Source organism: Aulostomus chinensis, chromosome 5, assembly GCF_037954235.1.
Source record: "Aulostomus chinensis isolate RoL2024-O1b breed Wild chromosome 5, RoL_Achi_v1.0, whole genome shotgun sequence".
Classification (NCBI taxonomy): Eukaryota; Metazoa; Chordata; class Actinopteri; order Syngnathiformes; family Aulostomidae; genus Aulostomus; species Aulostomus chinensis.
Window position 1 is genome coordinate 15,123,732 of NC_141324.1, and position 18,189 is coordinate 15,141,920.

At 42.7% G+C, this 18,189-nt stretch overlaps 1 protein-coding gene across 1 annotated transcript in view; it reads right to left on the reverse strand.

Annotated features, from left to right (window-relative positions):
* Positions 1-18,189, reverse strand: part of dnah9l (dynein, axonemal, heavy polypeptide 9 like) — a 49,161-nt gene that overhangs the window by 19,593 nt on the left and 11,379 nt on the right. The window contains exons 15-47 of the mRNA XM_086205078.1: positions 17,373-17,573; positions 16,963-17,298; positions 16,788-16,865; positions 16,648-16,703; positions 16,391-16,511; positions 16,117-16,286; positions 14,674-14,896; positions 14,460-14,576; positions 14,179-14,265; positions 13,905-14,063; positions 12,992-13,075; positions 12,744-12,902; positions 12,499-12,621; positions 11,334-11,456; positions 10,210-10,434; positions 9,892-10,110; positions 9,598-9,768; positions 7,638-7,763; positions 6,748-6,855; positions 6,534-6,665; positions 6,298-6,458; positions 5,814-5,970; positions 5,551-5,696; positions 5,351-5,467; positions 4,561-4,699; positions 3,943-4,035; positions 3,464-3,658; positions 3,101-3,178; positions 2,771-2,903; positions 2,378-2,505; positions 1,422-1,570; positions 1,187-1,337; positions 58-189 (exon numbers count right to left, since the gene is read on the reverse strand). Coding sequence (XP_086061204.1) covers positions 58-189; positions 1,187-1,337; positions 1,422-1,570; positions 2,378-2,505; positions 2,771-2,903; positions 3,101-3,178; positions 3,464-3,658; positions 3,943-4,035; positions 4,561-4,699; positions 5,351-5,467; positions 5,551-5,696; positions 5,814-5,970; positions 6,298-6,458; positions 6,534-6,665; positions 6,748-6,855; positions 7,638-7,763; positions 9,598-9,768; positions 9,892-10,110; positions 10,210-10,434; positions 11,334-11,456; positions 12,499-12,621; positions 12,744-12,902; positions 12,992-13,075; positions 13,905-14,063; positions 14,179-14,265; positions 14,460-14,576; positions 14,674-14,896; positions 16,117-16,286; positions 16,391-16,511; positions 16,648-16,703; positions 16,788-16,865; positions 16,963-17,298; positions 17,373-17,573 — 4,797 coding nt within the window. The remainder of the gene's footprint in view (positions 1-57; positions 190-1,186; positions 1,338-1,421; positions 1,571-2,377; positions 2,506-2,770; positions 2,904-3,100; positions 3,179-3,463; positions 3,659-3,942; positions 4,036-4,560; positions 4,700-5,350; positions 5,468-5,550; positions 5,697-5,813; positions 5,971-6,297; positions 6,459-6,533; positions 6,666-6,747; positions 6,856-7,637; positions 7,764-9,597; positions 9,769-9,891; positions 10,111-10,209; positions 10,435-11,333; positions 11,457-12,498; positions 12,622-12,743; positions 12,903-12,991; positions 13,076-13,904; positions 14,064-14,178; positions 14,266-14,459; positions 14,577-14,673; positions 14,897-16,116; positions 16,287-16,390; positions 16,512-16,647; positions 16,704-16,787; positions 16,866-16,962; positions 17,299-17,372; positions 17,574-18,189) is intronic.

Consider the following 18,189-nt stretch of genomic DNA (forward strand, 5'->3'; position numbering starts at 1 on the left):
CACAAGTTAGAACAACAGGAATCTTAACAAATCTGAAATGTTCCATATTATGCTCACATGATCCTGGAAGAGAGCCCCCCCAAAGGCCCAGACGCAGGCGAAAACAAAGTAAATCTCATAAAGTTCTCTGGGAGAGTCGGGCGGCGTGTTCTCCTCCGTCAGTAAGCAGTCCAACAAAGAACACAGAGTCTGTTTGGAAGACAAAAATAAATCTGCTTGGACAACACGCACGACAAACGCACTGACAATTATATAAGGAATTCAACAGAAGTAACAAATACATGTGAAGATGTAATGTGATCTTATATTTCTGAATCTTTTGGTTGATTGTTGCTGTCTGGTTTTGTCTTATATCTCATATTATACTCTATAATGCAAGTTTTATGTCCCTTCTTACAGATGCGTTCGTTAATATCCATCCTGGGACGGCACATGTGACATGATCTTTTGGCCGAATACCCTGAATTAAATTTGTAGACTTTAATGTGAACTGTCCCTGTTAAATTAATCAGAAATAAAAAAAAAGAACCCCAGAAATGCAGAATCACAGTTGCCTCCTTTTGTGTGCCTGTGACAGCGACCCTGACCTTTGACCACCAAAATGTTTCCAGGTCATTCTTGAGTCCCAGGGGACATTTTTGACAAAACTGAAGAAATTCCCTCAAGTTGATTTTCAGTTGGAAAAGTATTATGTCCTGACTTTCAATATTACATAAAATAAACTAGAAGACAATGCTGATTTTCACAACATTAAGGAGAGGTTAGGACATATTTATTTGTTGCTGTGCTGCTGATACTTTCCCAGTGTTCATCAAATTAACAGCATGTGAAAGAGAAATCATAACAGTGTCTGCTTCTCGGAATGTTCCTGACAAACCAAACCACCCATGGTGTTTGATGTTTGACATCTCGGTGAGTGTTACTTGCAGCGCACCATGAAATTGAGAGGGAAGAAAAGAGTACTGGAAGGTTGTGAGAGGTCCTAATAGGCTGGAAAAGGTCCTGGTGCGCCAGGATGTAACATTTCAAAGTAGAGTGTACTGGCCCACTTAAAGCCCTGTTCCTGAAATAATGCATTAATAGCAGTGGTATAAAATACATGTGTACTAATGGAGTTTTTGCTCATTTGAATTGTGACTGTTTGGTCTACAGGAAGTTTACTAGAGCTCAATATGCACATCCGTACCTGCACCATGCTGCTTTCTGGGATGGGAGTGATGGTTTTCAGGTTGCAGCGGACTTGCTCCAGACAGTAGGGAACATACTTGTCAAACAGAATGGTGAGGTTGGCTCGCTCTGATTGGGCCTGTCGGGTGTCGATCCAGCTTGTCACATAACTGAGAAGCGTTAAGACAGACCTGCTGAGCAAACCATCCTGATACACAGAGCCATGTATGTGCGCATGAGCGCTTGTGTCTTACGAGCTCCAGCCGAGGTCCTGCGGGTTGACGTAGAGTATTCCTGCTCGGGACACTGTTGCCGGAGTCGCAGCTTTCAGATGAGATATCTCAAAGAGCAGACGCATGGGGGAGGACAGACTGATCCTCTCATTACTGGCCAGAGTCAGCACCTGCACCAAGAAGAAGACTCAAATTGAATTTTGATGGCTATGGGAAGCCAGTAGAGGTCAATGAGCAGCGATCGACGTGACCTTTAAGGCTGATCTAAATTTAGATCCCTGCATTATTGTGAATCCAGGGACACCAAGATTTAAGCCTGGCATTGCAGTATTTTGACCTCTTTCAAGGATACCGCACAAAAATGAGAGAGATCATGTTAATCCATTCAACCATCCATTTTTCTACTGTTTATCCTGTTAAGGGTCGCGGGGCGGGTGGGGTGGTCATTAAAAAATAAATAGGCAGCAGGGACAAAACACTTCTTAACACCTCCATACGTGTTTGGTTTTGACCATTAAATTACCTCTCAAACATTCAAATACATATTTATTTTTTGAAAACATATCCATTTTCTTCTGCTTATTCCTGTTGAGGGTCACAGGGGGGCTGGAGCCGATCCCAAAAGCCTTCAGGTGTTAGGCAGGGTTCACCCTGGACAGGTCACCAGTCCATCTCAGGACCAACACAGAGACAGACAACCATTCACACTCACAGTCACACCTACAGTCAATTTAGAGTATCAATCAGCCTCGTCCCCTCTTGATGTCTTTGGACTGTGGAGGAAGCTGGAGTACCAGAGAGAACCCACACAGGAACAGGAGAACATGGAGACTCCACACAGAAAGATCCCGTGTTTGAGCCACCCGGAACCTTCTTGCTGTGAGGCGACAGTGCTGACCACTGAACCACCGTGCTGCTGTTGTGAGATCATTTTAATCGATTTGGTAAAAGGGAAACATAGAAAGACAGAAATTGACCTTGTTGTCATCCATAACAGTGTTGAGAGACTCGATCCACATCGGGTCAATATCTCCATCCAGAACAATCCATTTGGGTCCATCATGGGTAAGTGAGGTCAGTTCCCTCATGGTCGAGGAGAAGACACCTAAAGCAGAAAAAGGTAAAACATACCGCAGCATCCAGGGGCTGAACTTGAAAACATGTTTATAACACAGATGGGTAATTGTTTTACTGTTCTAATACAGTTTGATTTAAGATGAAGGGACAATAAATAGGAATGAATCATCATCCTGGCACCACAATAAATGATATGCTGACTGAGACTAACAATCTTGAGGCAGCTATTCTCCTTTCATCATCATCATCATCATCATCATCATTTATCCCAAATTAAATCTGAAACCCCTCACCATCCTTCCACTCTCTGGTAGCGGGGTGCAGATACCCAAACAACTCATCAGTGGTCACAGCTTTGGGGTTGATGTCAGTCCACACGGGTTTCATCTTCATGTTTGCATGCGTTCTGTGGAGGGTCTTCAAAATCTGATGAGTGCACGAGATGAATGTGTGACTTATTGTGCAACATTTCTGAGAAAACAAAAAAACTGCCTCATTCTTTGGACAGTCCAATGAAAGACAAAGATTCAGAAATTCTATGGAAATGTAATGTTGGGTATCTTTAAAACAAAATAATTCTACAGTTTTATGGATTTAGTATAAAATGCATGGGTATACACAACCTGGCTTTTACCAGTTCCTGGTCCACCTACGACAAATACAGAGTGTCTAACAGCCAGCAGCTCCTCCAGCTGGGTCACCTGGAAACACACAATCATGGATTTCACAATGTGATTTTTGAAACATACATACGACTAAACGTAAAGTTTCACCTCTGTCTTACAGAAATATAGGCATATGTACAAGCCTTTTGTTTATCCACCTGAGGGAATATTAATTTTTAAGTATTTTCTTGTGTTAAAACAGGCAGCTCGAAATATTTCCCTGTAAACATGGTGATAATGTAAACTTTTATTGGTACACTGGCCAGTACATTTCTCCTTCCTTCCGTGCTTTGACAAAACTCTGTTCAACATCTCGGGCACCTTCAGTATGAAGTTCTCCTCAGGCTGCAGCCGAAGCTCACTGACTGACTGGCGGACGGCATTTTCCAGGACTGGATCTCTTTTCCTGGGAACGTCCAACTGAGGAAACAGGTCACTGATCAGCCCGAGGAATATGGGCACGTCACTGGTCACTATCTTAGGCAGGTTGAAGTCCCTTAGCGCCCGCATCAGCACCTGAATGGAAAATGATGGTACAGAAAACCTTAAAAAGAAATGTAACATGATGCTACACATGGCCAGGACTATCCCTCCAATCAAACTAGAAATACCATATGTGCCATATGTGTGTCTGTCATAGTGACCTTGACCTTTGACCACCAAACATTTTCCAGGCCATCCACGGTGCATGTTTGTATAATATCTGAATAAATTTCCTTACGGTGTTCCTGAGACATAGTGTCCATGGACAAAGATCCACTTAACACCAGTTGCTTCAGTGCAGACCCCTTCACACACACCTGCTCCTCAGGTCTGCTGCGGTCTTCCCTCTTCAGTGATCCAGCCACAACCAGAACTGATTTAATGGCCCTTAACCCCCAGTCATAATGATCCTGATGGACAAGAAGCAGAATAATACATGACATTATATTTCCAGTGTTTCAGTCACGCATGGGCCCTTGAAGTCAAGATCTAACAAGGATCAGCACTTCACACAGAGAAATATGAAAGCATCTTCATACACAGTGGTGCTTATTTCCTTCCTACACACAAGGGCTCATCTATGTGAAAGCTGAAATAATGTCAAAGACATTCAGTTTTTCTTCATTACAATGAAACTACACACTCATCAGGTTCTTTTACAATACTTGTGCTGTATTTCTATACCGCAATATTGTGAAAAGATGTTAAAGGCTGGCCAGTCCAGACAACTGCAGAGGGCCAGCGTACCTGTACTTTGTCGACACGCAGTCGAAAGACATTCATGACGTGATCATGTTATAGTTGTTCAACATAAATGTAAAAATCTTGAGAGTCTGAAAGGTTCTTGCAAGAACTTCAAATGTTTTCCATGAACATACATCATTGTAATATAAAGGCCAAAAGTCCTGTTTTGTAATATGAAGTGTTTTCTGTACCTGTTTGGACAGCAGCTCTTTACATAACGTGTAGAGGCTGATGAACTTGCGTGCAAGCAGACGAGCATCTATGAAGCCCTCCGCTACCAACATGATCTCACAGATGAGCTCAAAGTCTGGGATCACCATGGCACAGGGCCTGAGCAGTTGGCAAAAACACACCTGAAATTAGCGAACGCTTGAACTTTAAGCCATACTCAAAAAGTGCGCTTTGCTTTTTGAGTATGGCTTAAAGAAAGGCGTCTTGAGCTCACAAAGGCATTTTCTCTTAGCTTGACGCTAATGGTAACTGACAGCTAACAACAGCAAAACCATCCAATAAGGTCAGTTTTATATACTCTCAAATGCTCCATCTATAGCACTCATGGATCAGCACTGCATGGACTACGATGTGCTTGAGGGTTTGCAAACAGATTTTTTGGGCAGTTTTGCTGTTGTTTTGTTGTTGTAGCTGTTGTTGGCCGTTGATAAGGAATTTCATCTGGTATCCTCTGTTTGAACTTTGTCAGTAAAGTTAAAAGGCTGGTCTGAGTCTCCGAGCTTTTTCCGTGTCTGACGAATTCCCTCATCACACAAAATTCCTCTGCAGCTGTAATTGGCCATTAGCTTCAAGTTAGGTAAATGTGGTTGACTCTTTTTCGCATTCTGGAGTCAAAAAGAGGTATAGTTGCACAGAAAAAACACCTTTGTGAGCTTAAGACATCTGTTTGAGAGTACTTGAAAGGAAAGGCAAATACTGTTTGGGGAAGTAGTGCTTTAAAAATCCTCTTTCTCCATGTTTATATCACACCTGAATAGGGCCTTGAGATTCTCTGGGAGCTCCGCCCTGCCTGCATAACCTGGGTTCAGGGTGATGAAGATTCCTACGGTTGACTTCAGCTCTATCACCTCTCCCAGGAAATGGAATCTAGATATTGATGTTTTCAGGTTAGTGAATGGAATTTCAATTTGGATTGACAGAGTTATGGTCTGACTTATAGACACACCGACCGCTGTTTTTTATTGCGTACAGCATCCTGTATAGTCTTGACTTGCACAGCCACCACAGAGAGAACTTCCACTGAGATCCTGTTGAACTCATCAAAGCAACCCCACACTCCCGTCTGAGCCAGACCCTTGTAAATGTTACCTATAGACTGGGAGGGTTAGAGACACAGAGCAGGTTCAAGAGCAGAGAAGTAGCTAAAAGTGTGGGTGTAAATGGTTTATGTATGATATAAATGTAGACTGGAGAGGACATCTGTCTGTGCTACCTTGTAGTCCATCTGTTCTGAGCAGTTGAACACATATACCATGATGCCCAGGGAGCGTCCAAGGTCCTTAGTAGTCTCTGTCTTACCCGTACCAGCTGGGCCCGAAGGGGCACCACTCATAGTCAGATGGAGCGACTGGGTCAGGGTGATGTAACACCTGACAGGAGCAGGGATGAGAGATTTAGAGAGACAACGGTTAGTGTCCATGCATTAACGGGCTTCTTGATTATCTCCACTGAGGAGGGAAGTCCATTAATATTCATCTCAACCAGCCACACGCTGTCTTTTACAAGCGTTCTTATCTTTTAAGAGACACTAGACACACTGTTCAAGTCCCTCTACCATCAACACCGCTCACAGGAAACCTTGCAAATTTCATGGATACTGTATAACTCCGACCATTTCCACAGAGGCCATTTTAACGTGTCACTAGTCTGTCTCTCCCCTTTTTAGTAGCAGAATCACATACAACATGCTGTGGTACCTGTCAGTGAGAGGAGTGATGACCAGCCTGTTTGTGTTTCCCAAGTATTCATAGCTGAACTGGAACTGGGCGTCACAGATATTAACATAACAGTGCTGGGTTTCATCATCCCAGCAATGGCGTAACTGGGACAGCCATGCAAACGCTTGTCCTGTGGTTACCTAGGAGACACAACGGAAGGCCAGAAGATAATTCATAAACCATTTATGACTTAAATGTCATATTTTAAGCATTACCTTTTGAGCTATGAGATTAGCGACCACATCGCGAGCGTGGACGTCAATGGTGCAAACAGTCATGATCTTCTGTCTGTCTCCAGGGGTTAAATCCCCAAGCAGCATGTGGATCAGTGAATTCAGCTGTGTAATCTAGAAAAAGCAACATTCAGCAAACATCACTAAGGAAAGAGTCCTCCTCGATCATCATTGGAATATTGTGTCCTCACATGACCTGTTTCCTGTTGTAGTCTTTAAGAGCAGTATCAAATCCTTCCTCCACCCTTGCAAAGGCAATGCCCACATCTGTGGCCCACCACACCTGACTACCAGTCAGACCAACCTACAGGAGGGAATGTATACATTAACAAATCTAAAGGGGTAATCAGTCCCAGTTTTTTGTGAGTGTTGCGGGCTAAAATCCTTGATTATGCGTCATGTTTTCTTAAAAAATGCGTCACGTTTTCTTAAAAAATGCATGTCAATATGCGGGATATTTATACAATTTTATGCGATGAAATTACAGGAATTTGCAAAATCTGCGGTTTGATGAATGACAAAAAAAGTGATTTCCCCAGTAGTCTGTTCTCACTAGGCTACGATCATAATGTAAAGAGTCCTTTCTAATGACCTCCTATGACAAGCAAGCATACTGATTCACAGAAAGTGCTGGGAATAATTAAGTTGTCATCTTTTTTTTTATTTCAGACTTAAATAAACACATGGCTCAAACTTACAAAACCTTGACGAGTCAAACAAGTACCAAGCTTATTTATGTTGGCAAATGAGACTGATTTGCAGACTTCATCATGTCTTCTTTGTGGGGATTTCAGCTTTCCGATTCACAATGTTCCCAAGACAACAGGAGGAAAATGGCTGCTCTTGTGTGAAGTAAATGCAACATTTTCAACTTTCTGCGAAGACATGTGTGACTTGTTTACCCGCATGTTTCGTGCATTTTGCGTGAGAAATCCGCAATCTATGCTGCGAAAGTGCGGCGTCTTAGAAAAATGCGGCCCAGCTTAAATTTGCGGACTTTGGCTGATTATGTGTTTAATTATGTGATCGTATGATTGTGTTTTTCTGGAGGGACTGGGTAATTCTCAAAGTTAGACATGATCAGACCTGTGCAGGGTAGTCAAAGAGCCACTGGTCTCGAGGTTTGTCCTCATAGGCAGCGACGGCCTCCTGGATCTCTTTCCTAACGGTGCAGCGCATGGTGCTCTCTAGGGCACTCAACCAGCACTCCGCCTGAGCAAAGACACATATTTGGTTGACTAAACTGAAAAAAAAAAAAAAAAATCCATGTGATGAAATATTTTTAAAAGCAAATGAGTAATTCCATGAAAAATCCATCATCGCCTTGTGAGTTTTGTCTGTAGTTGAAACAGGGTTCTTAAAAACTCTCATTAGGGTTGTATAATGTTCTACTTTGACTATGACGTGGGCATGACTTGAATCAATCTATAAAACTTTTGTACTGCAAAAAGTACTGCTACTCTATCTCCACCTAGAACGGCTGGCCCAAACCTTTACACGATGGGCACTGCACCAGAACGTTGTAATTGGGATACACTTCATGAAAAATTCCTGGTAAAATCCTTTTTAGCATAATCTGCTACTTCATCTTCTCAGTACGATTTCTGACACACAATGTGTTTTTCATCTCCTGGCGTTTCAACTGGCATGAAGATGAACAGTGGTAATCAGCCCATCGTGAGCCTCAAGAAGAACTTCAGTGCTTTTTTTGTGGAACGTTGTCCTTCCACTTCCACACCCTCACCATAAAAATCACTTCACTTTCATCAGGTGTGTTTCTTTATTTTGTCCTAAGTCAGTAAAAAGCTGACAACAAGTGTGTGGTGGTGGCAGCTAATGCTTAGTAGCGCCACTTAATTCACAACATTGTGTTGTGTCAAGCATGGGATCTTGATTTGGAATGATCTTTCTTCCCTGTGCTACAGGGTAACTGGGGGCCTCGTCACGGCCGCCAATGGACTGATGGTGGAAGCTGGTAGACCTGCCCTTGAGATGGGGGCAGGGACACGTGGGTGCGAGGTCCCCTGAATACAGAAGGACATAATTGGGGCAGCCGCCCTCGAAATGGTGGCAGTTATGGCCATAGCTGCTCCTGCAGGGATACTGGCCCAATGGGAGAAGAGGATATAGCCCCCTTCAAGATGGGGGCGGGGACATGTGAGGTCAATGCCTCCCCTGGACCAATACAAGATACTGCCACAGCCTCCATATTCAGTGAATGAGATGAAATGTATAGGGTCAGCGGTTGAAAAATAAAAACAACAGAGCTCATACAGGATGCGTAGAAATAATCATCATCTAATTATTCATTCTGTTGCATGAAACAAGGTTTTTTTTCTGGTGCTACATGTTGTTCTTGTCTCTCTGTCACTGAAGTAGGTGTACTAATGAGTTGAAGAAGTGTGTGTCTTATTGGTAAATGTTATATAATGTGTCGCCTTTTGTTTTAATGGTTCTTGATGGACCCCGTGATGTCAGTTTACCCCTGTGCCCACCATCATGGATAAAGCTAGCAAACTCAGGCTAATTACAGGCCAGTGTTTCATCAGCAGCTGCTTGGAACTTCAAGGAACATAGTATTAATATGTATTTATGCCTTGAAAGAAGTAGTAGAAGAAAGATATAGGAGACAAAACTCCTATGTTTCAGTTGGTTTTATAGATGCTTCCAGGGCCTTCGACCGAGTCAGTCAGTCATCACTCTATGGGCGATCGAGTGAGATCGGGGGGGTTGTTGTCCCTCTTCCTCTGATCACTGATATATGTGACCAGTATGATTGGGAAACACTCCGATAAACCCACTTACATATCTTGCTCTTCTCTCCAGTGGTTGATTCCAACGCCCCTGAATCAATGTATTATGAGGTCCAACACAATGTTCATCACAATACATAGAAGAGCATGACCGTGTTTTGCAGGATAAGGACTTCAACTTTCAAGATTTCTCCCTGTCAGGTCAAGTGCTGTTGACGTCTACCGTGTAGGCAGGGAAACAGAGGAAGCTCATAAGAAAAAGAAAGTGTGTGATGAATGTTGCTTTTCACTACCTGTCCTTCACATACACACGGCTCAGAGAAGGGAACGTATTCTCCCTCTCGACTGTACATCCCGATGGCAACTGCCGCTCCATCTTCCGCCCCTCCTCCTCCTTCTCTGTCTGATTCCTTGAAGCGAAGATCTGCTATGTTGTCAAACAGCTTTAGCAAGTGTCTGGTCACCTGAAAAACACACACCACAGGTTTCCATTTGAAAGGTCTCAGACTGGCTACATTCCATAACACATACATTTTATTTGCAATCTATAGTTAACTGATAACTACAATGTTCAAAGACACCGTCACCTGTTTGGGTTGGGTTCCCTTCGAGACGATCTCTAACAGGTCAGAGGCAGAGACAAAGTAAAATCTGGGGAATGTCAGCCTCTTGGTCTCCAGATACTCTGCCAGGGCTTTCTCACACACCGACAGCCTCTGTTGCAGGGTGTCCAGGTTCTCCTGGAAGCCAATCTGGTTGGTCACATCCACCACATTGCTGTTCTGCACCACGTCTGTCATCAAGCGCTGGCCAGAGAGAATATGATGGTGGAAAAAGAGAAGGAGGACACAACGGAATGGTGCAATGAGCTGGCTGCATGCAGGCCAGCTGTCGGTGGCATGTACCTGAAAGTCAGTGTGTATTCCCTGGAAGCGCTCTGCATCATTAGCCAGCTGGCAGCGAATGTCATGACTGTTAGTAAAGATGCTGTTGAGGTGGGCCCAGGTCCTCTGGACGCACATCCAGGAGGAGATGACCAGGTCAGCCACCATCAGCTTCCTCTGCCATCCACTCACTTCTGCCTGGAAATACTCCACATACTTACTCATGAGGATGTTCTGCAGCTGCACCTGAGGAGATGGACAGCATGAGAAGAAACACTGCGGTCGCGTTGTAGTCTGTATTGCTGTCTCTTCTCAAGCGGGAGCTGTAGGCCACAGGCGTCATGTTTTCAGGTTGTCGGCAATTATGATTCTGTCGGCAAATATGTCCATACCACAGGACCAACACACATACACAGACAACCATTCACACCAACAGCCACGCCTACGGTCAATTTAGAGCACAGGTGTCAAACTGATCCGGTAAAGGGCCGTGTGGCTGCAGGTTTTCATTCCAACCGAGGAAAAGCAACACCTGAATCTACTTAAATCAATCAAACTGAGTCCACACTTCTCATTGGTTGGATCAGGTGTTGCTTTTGCTTGGTTGGAATGAAAACCTGCAGCCACACGGCCCTTTACTGGAACAGTTTGACACCCCTGATTTAGAGTATCAATCAGCCTCATCCCCTCTTAATGTCTTTGGACTGTGGGCGGAAGCTGGAGTACCAGAGAGAACCCACACAGGAACAGGGAGAACATGGAGACTCCACACAGAAAGATCCTGGGCCCGAGCTGGGACTCGAACCTGGAACCTTCTTGCTGTGAGGCGACAGTGCTGACCACTGCACCACCGTGCCACCTCCGTACCATTTATTTTCTATCAATGCAGAATGTCAGGAGGAATTTGTTTCATGATTTGGCTCAAATGTCTGCTGGGACTCAAGGATGAGGTGAAAAATATTGTTGAACAAAGGTCAAAGTTGCTGTTTCGATGTTGTGCTTTTCAACTAATCAACTATACACACACTCAAGATGCAACTGAATAAATTGAATTATTCAATCATGTCCTCAAAGTTGTGAAATAGCTATGGTATGAACGACTTTTAACTCCAGTATTGAAGAGCAGCATTTTAATCAGGGCTTACCTGGTTGTCTTCCAGTGTTTCTATCAGATTCTCATCAGCTTTGAGCAGAGGGATGCCAGTGCTGCTGTGAGTCTCATATGACAACGACATAACACTCCAGGTCTGGGTTATCACCGCCAAAACCTAAGAAATATTGAAATTCTTCTTTGTTATGACATCTGAAATCAAAATAACTCAAAATGTGCACAATATAAGCATTCAAAGCTTAATATCTAATTTCGGTACGTTAAAACGTTACATTAAACTCAAATCTGTTTCAGCATCACTGCTCTGAGGTTTTTTTTTTTTTTAAAGTTTAGTTTTTTGTTTTTATTAGTTGTTCCGGTGTTTCATGTTGCATTCTCTACCATGTCAAATCAATTCCAGAGTTATCAGTGCAATTATAGATACAAATATCTATAACTATAGCATTAGATATATAAATATCTATAATTATAGCATTATAGATATAAATATCTATAATTCATATACAAATATAGGATATAAAATGAGAGGGTCTATGGATGGCAATATTGGTCTGTGGGTTAGTCCACCACTTTGGTTTTCCATTTTATTTGTGGATTTTACTCAAAATTTGTCAAAATGTTTTTGTTTCTGTCTTGCATAATCCAGGGCGGCACAGTGGTGCAGTGGTTAGCGCTGTCACCTCACAACAAGAACGTTCTGGCTTCCATCCTACCCTTAACAGAATAAGCGGTAGAAAATGGATGGATGGATGGATGATAGACGAATCTTGAAAAATCCAAATGACTTTGGTCATCTCCAGACCTTTCCTCTAGTTTTAGATATTTGCAAAAATATGTATAATTCTAAATGGTGTTCATGGAAGTTGTAATAACTCTTTATGTGGAAAGAAAATCAGCTCAAAATATTGATGTTTCCTAATGTTTGTTTAACTACTGGCGTCCTTCAGGCACATTTGCACTTTGTTTAGTGCTAATTGGCAGATTTCAGCAGGCCAAAATGCTAAACTTAGATAATGATCACGGAAAACAAAACGATATCATCATGTCAGCATTACAAGGCATTCTGATGTCAGCATTTAGTTTAAAGCACTACTGTAAGAGCACTGTGACCAATGTACATGAATATGTCGCAATATACAATTACTGCTAAATAGAGAGTTGACATAATAATATTTGCACTCTATTACTAAGTTGTCTACCTTCTCTATGGCCATTTCCTTCACTGCCTTGTCCACTATGTTTTTGACCTCATCCTCCACACGGTGCAACTGGAGTTCCAGCAGATCTCCCAGGGTGGTGCCCTCCCCCATCACAAACCTTACCTGAGGACCAAAGGCAAGACGTGAACGTGATCAGATTTCAGATGTGCTGAATTTGATAGGGCTGAACACAGAATGAAGGTGCATGAATACTCCAAAACTCAGTCATAATTAAAGAATGAGACCCCGGAGGTGTTCATTAGCTGCTGCCAGTGCCGTTCTCTGACAGCAGAATTCTGGAGCTCATTGACGGCTCTCAGGGAGGTCAGGAGGTTCTTCACGGTCGACTCTAATCCCATGTAGACATCCCACACACGCACCTCCTTATCCAGCATTTTCATCTCCTTCAACGCAGAATACAGAAAGGAATTAAATTATTATGCTTCTCTCAACCTTTGAAAAGGAAGGTTATAAATCCAAATTGTTGTTGTACTTTAGCAAATCGTCTGAGCTCCATGTCCATCTGCTCAACGTTGATCTCTTTCCATGGAGTCTTGGTCCAATCCTCGATACTCGTCTGGTATGGAGAACAGAATGAGTACAAACTACAAAAGATGATATTCAGGGCTTCGCAGCTGCAGATCATTAGCATGAAAAGTTCACCCAAAAAGTGTATTTTGCTTTTCAAGTACCACATTTTGAGTGTAGGAGATGAAATATACATACTTGAATTATGTAAGATGTGAGATAAGAGATTCGAGGTGGGGTAACAAGATGGTGGCTAAGAACAAATGATGGATAACCCCGAAAGGGTTGATTAAAAGCAAAGGTAACTGCAAACCGAGGACTCTCTCTGAACACAACACAAGTTTGAGTTCACTTAGACATTTTTGCCTTCCTACTTTACTTTACTACGTTCCATCATCATTACTCTAGAATACAGAAAGAGCCAGCCATGCCTGAATACATTAAAGCTAGTGGCAGCTGCTGGCTAGCCTTAGCTACAGCAAGAAAACAACAGCAAAACTGTCCAAAAATGTCTATAATAAACTCTCTAGCCCATTGTCACATACATATATACATACATGTATTCATACTCTATTCTTTACCCAGCCATATGCTTGGTCATCTATAAACATTTTAATTTAGGCTAAAAACAAACATGTTTTTGGGCAGGTTTGTGGTTGTTAATGTTAGTCACCTTTAGCTTCAGGCTAAATATGTGAGGCTAGCTTTTTCTGCACTCTGGAGTTACATGGAAGTGATACAGTGGTGAAAAATGTCCTCGTTAGCTTAAACACTTATTTGTTAGTACCTGAAAGGCAAAATACAAATTTGGATGAAGCATTGCTTTAGGTGTTAAAATATGGTGGAGGAATCAGAGGGCCAAAGTGTACGTATTGTACCTTGACAAAGACAACCATGTCCCACACTGCTTTGACGAGTATGATGTCGGTGCGACACTGGCGCAGCTGCTTGTACTCGGGGAAGCTGACCTCAAACAGATCAGCCGTGTCCTGCAGCTTCTTCATTTCCGCCTCCATTACTGCTACAGCTCGATTAGACTGGGGATGTTTTGAAATTATATTTATTTTCAATTTTTTTTCCCTGATTTTCTGAGATATTACAATGTCAGAATGTGGTTTTTAACTTTGGACGTGCATGTTTCTCACTGCCCACCTTATCCATGAGTTTATATGGCTCCCCCACACTGATCCTAAAGATCCCTTCAGTACGAAACTTCTCTCTAAACTCATGCTGCTTGACCTAGAGTGGAAAAAAACAAAAATTCATCCAGGCTTCAGTTGCTGTGCATATCTATCTGCACCTCTCCATGCCTGCACACTAGGCCACGTGGTGTCTGACATATATAATGCAGTAGGAAGGTTTTATGTCAGTTATTGAGCTCCTTGTTAGAGGTCGCCACCTTGACATCCTATCCTGCTCACACACAACCTCACCTCAAACCGTACACATTTCCTGCGTATAACCGAAACTTCTTTGGATTGCAGCGGCGCCACTTCATGTTTGACTGTGAAGGCAATTTTTCTCAGACTCTTCCATTTCTCTGGCAGCTCCTGTATTTTTTTTTTTAAATGAGGAACAAAGCTCAGTGAAAAAACGAATATATAAGATGGTACTGAGAAAAAAAAATTGTGTTTTTTTTGTACTCACCTCTAGCTGTGTGTAGACGCACTCCGGGAGCTGTTGTTCATAGGTTTTAAGGAGCGCAGCTGTAGATTTGAGAGGTTTAAAGTGCTTCTCGTTGCTGATCTGTCTGTCTCTTATGGCCATGAGGTGTCCCATAATATCCACGAGGCCTGCATAGTCACCATCTGACACCTTGTTAGAGAGACCACGGGCTGTGTCCTGAACAAAAGAAGATAATTCCCGAACACTGTGGGACAGAGGGAGAGCACGATGTGAAGAAAAACGTTCTTGATAATATCAAATGGAGAGCGTCTGAGGCAGTTGAAAACACGCCAAACATCCACAGTTCAGATGAAAACAGTTGCTTTTGGCATTAATTTTCACCATTTTGAGCTCTACACACCTTAATAAATGTGTGCACTGGTTCATCTACATCTTAACCCTTATACATCCTTCATTATCTTTTTTTCCAGGTCGATCTTGACCCGGTCTAAGAGTTCCCTTGTAAACACTGTCTTTGGACCACAGATCTGATTTAGAAAGCATCAATAGCCTTTCTGACATTGATAAATGTCTGATTAAACTGAATATCAAAGAGCATGTGGTGAGAGAGTGGTATTATTTAGGCTTTACAACATTCCTATATGTTGGGAAAACATCTCCTATGACATCCTACCATGTCCTATTCTACCTAAGACGTGGAAAATGTAACACCTCAATAATGATTAAAATATATTATTTACAAAACTTAAAATTGCAGGAACATTTTTGAATTATGAGATGTATTATGTAACCATTACAGTCATCTTGTCACTGCTATATCATCAAGGGAATCACTAATATCTTATAAAAGTGATTAACTGTTAATTTCTCATTTTAAACCATCCTAAATTGTTATGAGCAGTAGACAGTTATGACGTACAACAGGACTTGGTGGCAGAGTCAGGAACGCAGCCAGCTCTTGTTATAGTTTCAGTTTTGGGCTACCATCCATCCATCCATTTTCTTCCGATTATCCTGTTAAGGTTCATGGGGGGGCTGGAGCCTATCCCAGCAGCCTTCAGGTGAGAGGCGGGGTTCACCCTGGACAGGTCACCAGTCCCTCACAGGACCAACACATAGAGACAGACAACCATTCACACTCACAGTCACACCTACAGTCAATTTAGAGTATCAATCAGCCTCGTCCCCTCTTGATGTCTTTGGACTGTGGGAGGAAGCTGGAGTACCAGAGAGAACCCACACAGGAACAGGGAGAACATGCAGACTCCACACAGAAAGATCCCGTGCCTGAGCCGGAACTCGAACCCCGAACCTTCTTGCTGTGAGGCGACAGTGCTGACCGCTGCACCACTGTGAGTTTTTGGCTAAATTTCAGCAAAAATTGTGGGTGTTTTTACTACGGTCAAACATCAAAATATGTCAAAATTTCACCTGAAAAGTTCTCCAATTGTGCTCATGTCTCACCTCTGGTTCACATGGTTGAGCAGGTGCTCCTTGAACATCCAGCTCCACCTCTTGATGACATTCATCAACGTGTGCTTGAAGGGTCTGATGTCCAACTGCAGCCAGCCACAGAACACCCTCCCGTCCTCCAGCTTGCTGACACGGACATACAGAGACTCAAACAGGTTGATCTGTAACCAATAACAAGTTAATGACTCAGCTGAAGGAAAAGTTTTCCATGAATATTGAATTTCAATAAAATAACGGCTGAAAGGAACACAAGCGTAAAACTCGCCTGTTCTTTGAAGTTTTCCAAGGTGGGTGGGTTCTTTTTCAGCTCGTAATCTGCATACAGCTCAGCTTCCTCTGTGCTTAATACATGTCCGTAGAGCAGGAACTGCCTCATAAATTCAGACCTTTGAGAAGACAAAAAGACTTGTTTTTGTGTAAAAAAGTTATGCCATTTCTCTTACCTTAGCAAACAAATGATCTTTTCTCTGAAGTTATGTATGGGAATGAAATCGCAAGCCTGTATGTGCGTGTTTCAGTGACCTGTCGTCCGTCCAGAGGTAACGATAGCTGGCAAAAGTTCCTTGATATTCCTTGACCTGAAAAAACATACAGTCTTTTAAATTGAAACCTGTCAAACATCAAAAACAAACATTGTGCGTGTAGAGAAGAGAGATACTCACCTTACTGATGGATGCTCGTGCCCTCGATCGGATTACATGGCACATCTCTGACAAATCCTCCATTTTATTGATGTCAATCTACAGGATATAGCATGTCATGTGTTTAGTGAGGCTATATGTGTGTGTGTGTGTGTGTGTGTGTGTGTGTGTGTGTGTGTGTGTGTGTGTGCAGAACCTGATAATGATCCAGCTGTTCATGCTTTGCCACTCGAGGAATGAAGGACGCCATGTTCATAATGTTGGCAACCATCTTATCCATGACATCAAAGAAGTTGCCACTGTGGCTGAAGTCCAGCGGGGGGTCAAAGGTCATCTCATTCCCATTGAGAACCAGCTGGACCTCAAACAGGGGTGTAATGCGCAGGGCTGGATCTGTGTTGTCCCTGAAGTACTGCAGTGAGCATCGTACAGCGCTGGAGAAGCCTGCCAGGATCATGCGGTCCACATAGTTGGTGTAGGCCTGCCACTCCCTGCTGTCTAGCTCTGACATAGCCAGCAGAGACTGGTTTTCCTGGAACACGGAGGACATGTGAAAAGACCGGAAAATCTCTTTTGCAGATGTCTACAGTCTGACAGTGATAATACCTGCAGGAGTTTGTGTATCTGCTCCCCGGTACTGGAGATGAGAGCATGCTGTTTGGCAACACACTCCTCGATGTCAGAGAAAACGAGTAGAGAGGGAGCTTGGCTCTTTCTGGTGATAAATGGCTGATGGCTGAATTTCCCCATCAGAGCTTGGATGGTTTCCACGTTGGCTTTGCTCTTCTGGACACGACTAGAGATGTTCTAGTGATGGCAGAGAAGAGGTGTTATTACACCCCCTTTAGTCAACAGCTGCAAGTTGTTTCTTGTTTTGTTTCACATAATTGTGGAAATCTGGCTTAAAAGCCAAGCAGAGAGAGCCAGCCCCAACGCTCTGTAGGCAGGCAAGTTGTTATTGAATAAACTCCTGCACTTAAAATTGCACTCAGATTCAGTATCTCTTCACTACAAGTCTCTGCTCATAAAGGATTAATACACGGTTGTAAGTGAGTTATTGATTGCATCATAAGCACTTCATAAACCATTGATGAACAGTTGTAAATTATTTAAAATTTAATTCCCACGACATCAATGGAGGCTCACTGGTAAGATGATGGCATGATGTACTCCCGCATTTTTTTTTAGGTGACAAAACAACGAGATCTGGTAACCTATTGAACCTGGATGGATAAAATACAGAAGAATATTACACTCACAACTTACCGGACAGTGAGTGTGCATTAATATATTTGAAGTCATTTACAGCTGTTAATGAATTGTTTATGAATTTTTTACAATGCCAGTGATAATGCACTTTTTAGTAATCATTTCCTTGGGGAGACTTATTGTAAAGTGGTGCTGGGAGTTCTTTATAAAGAAT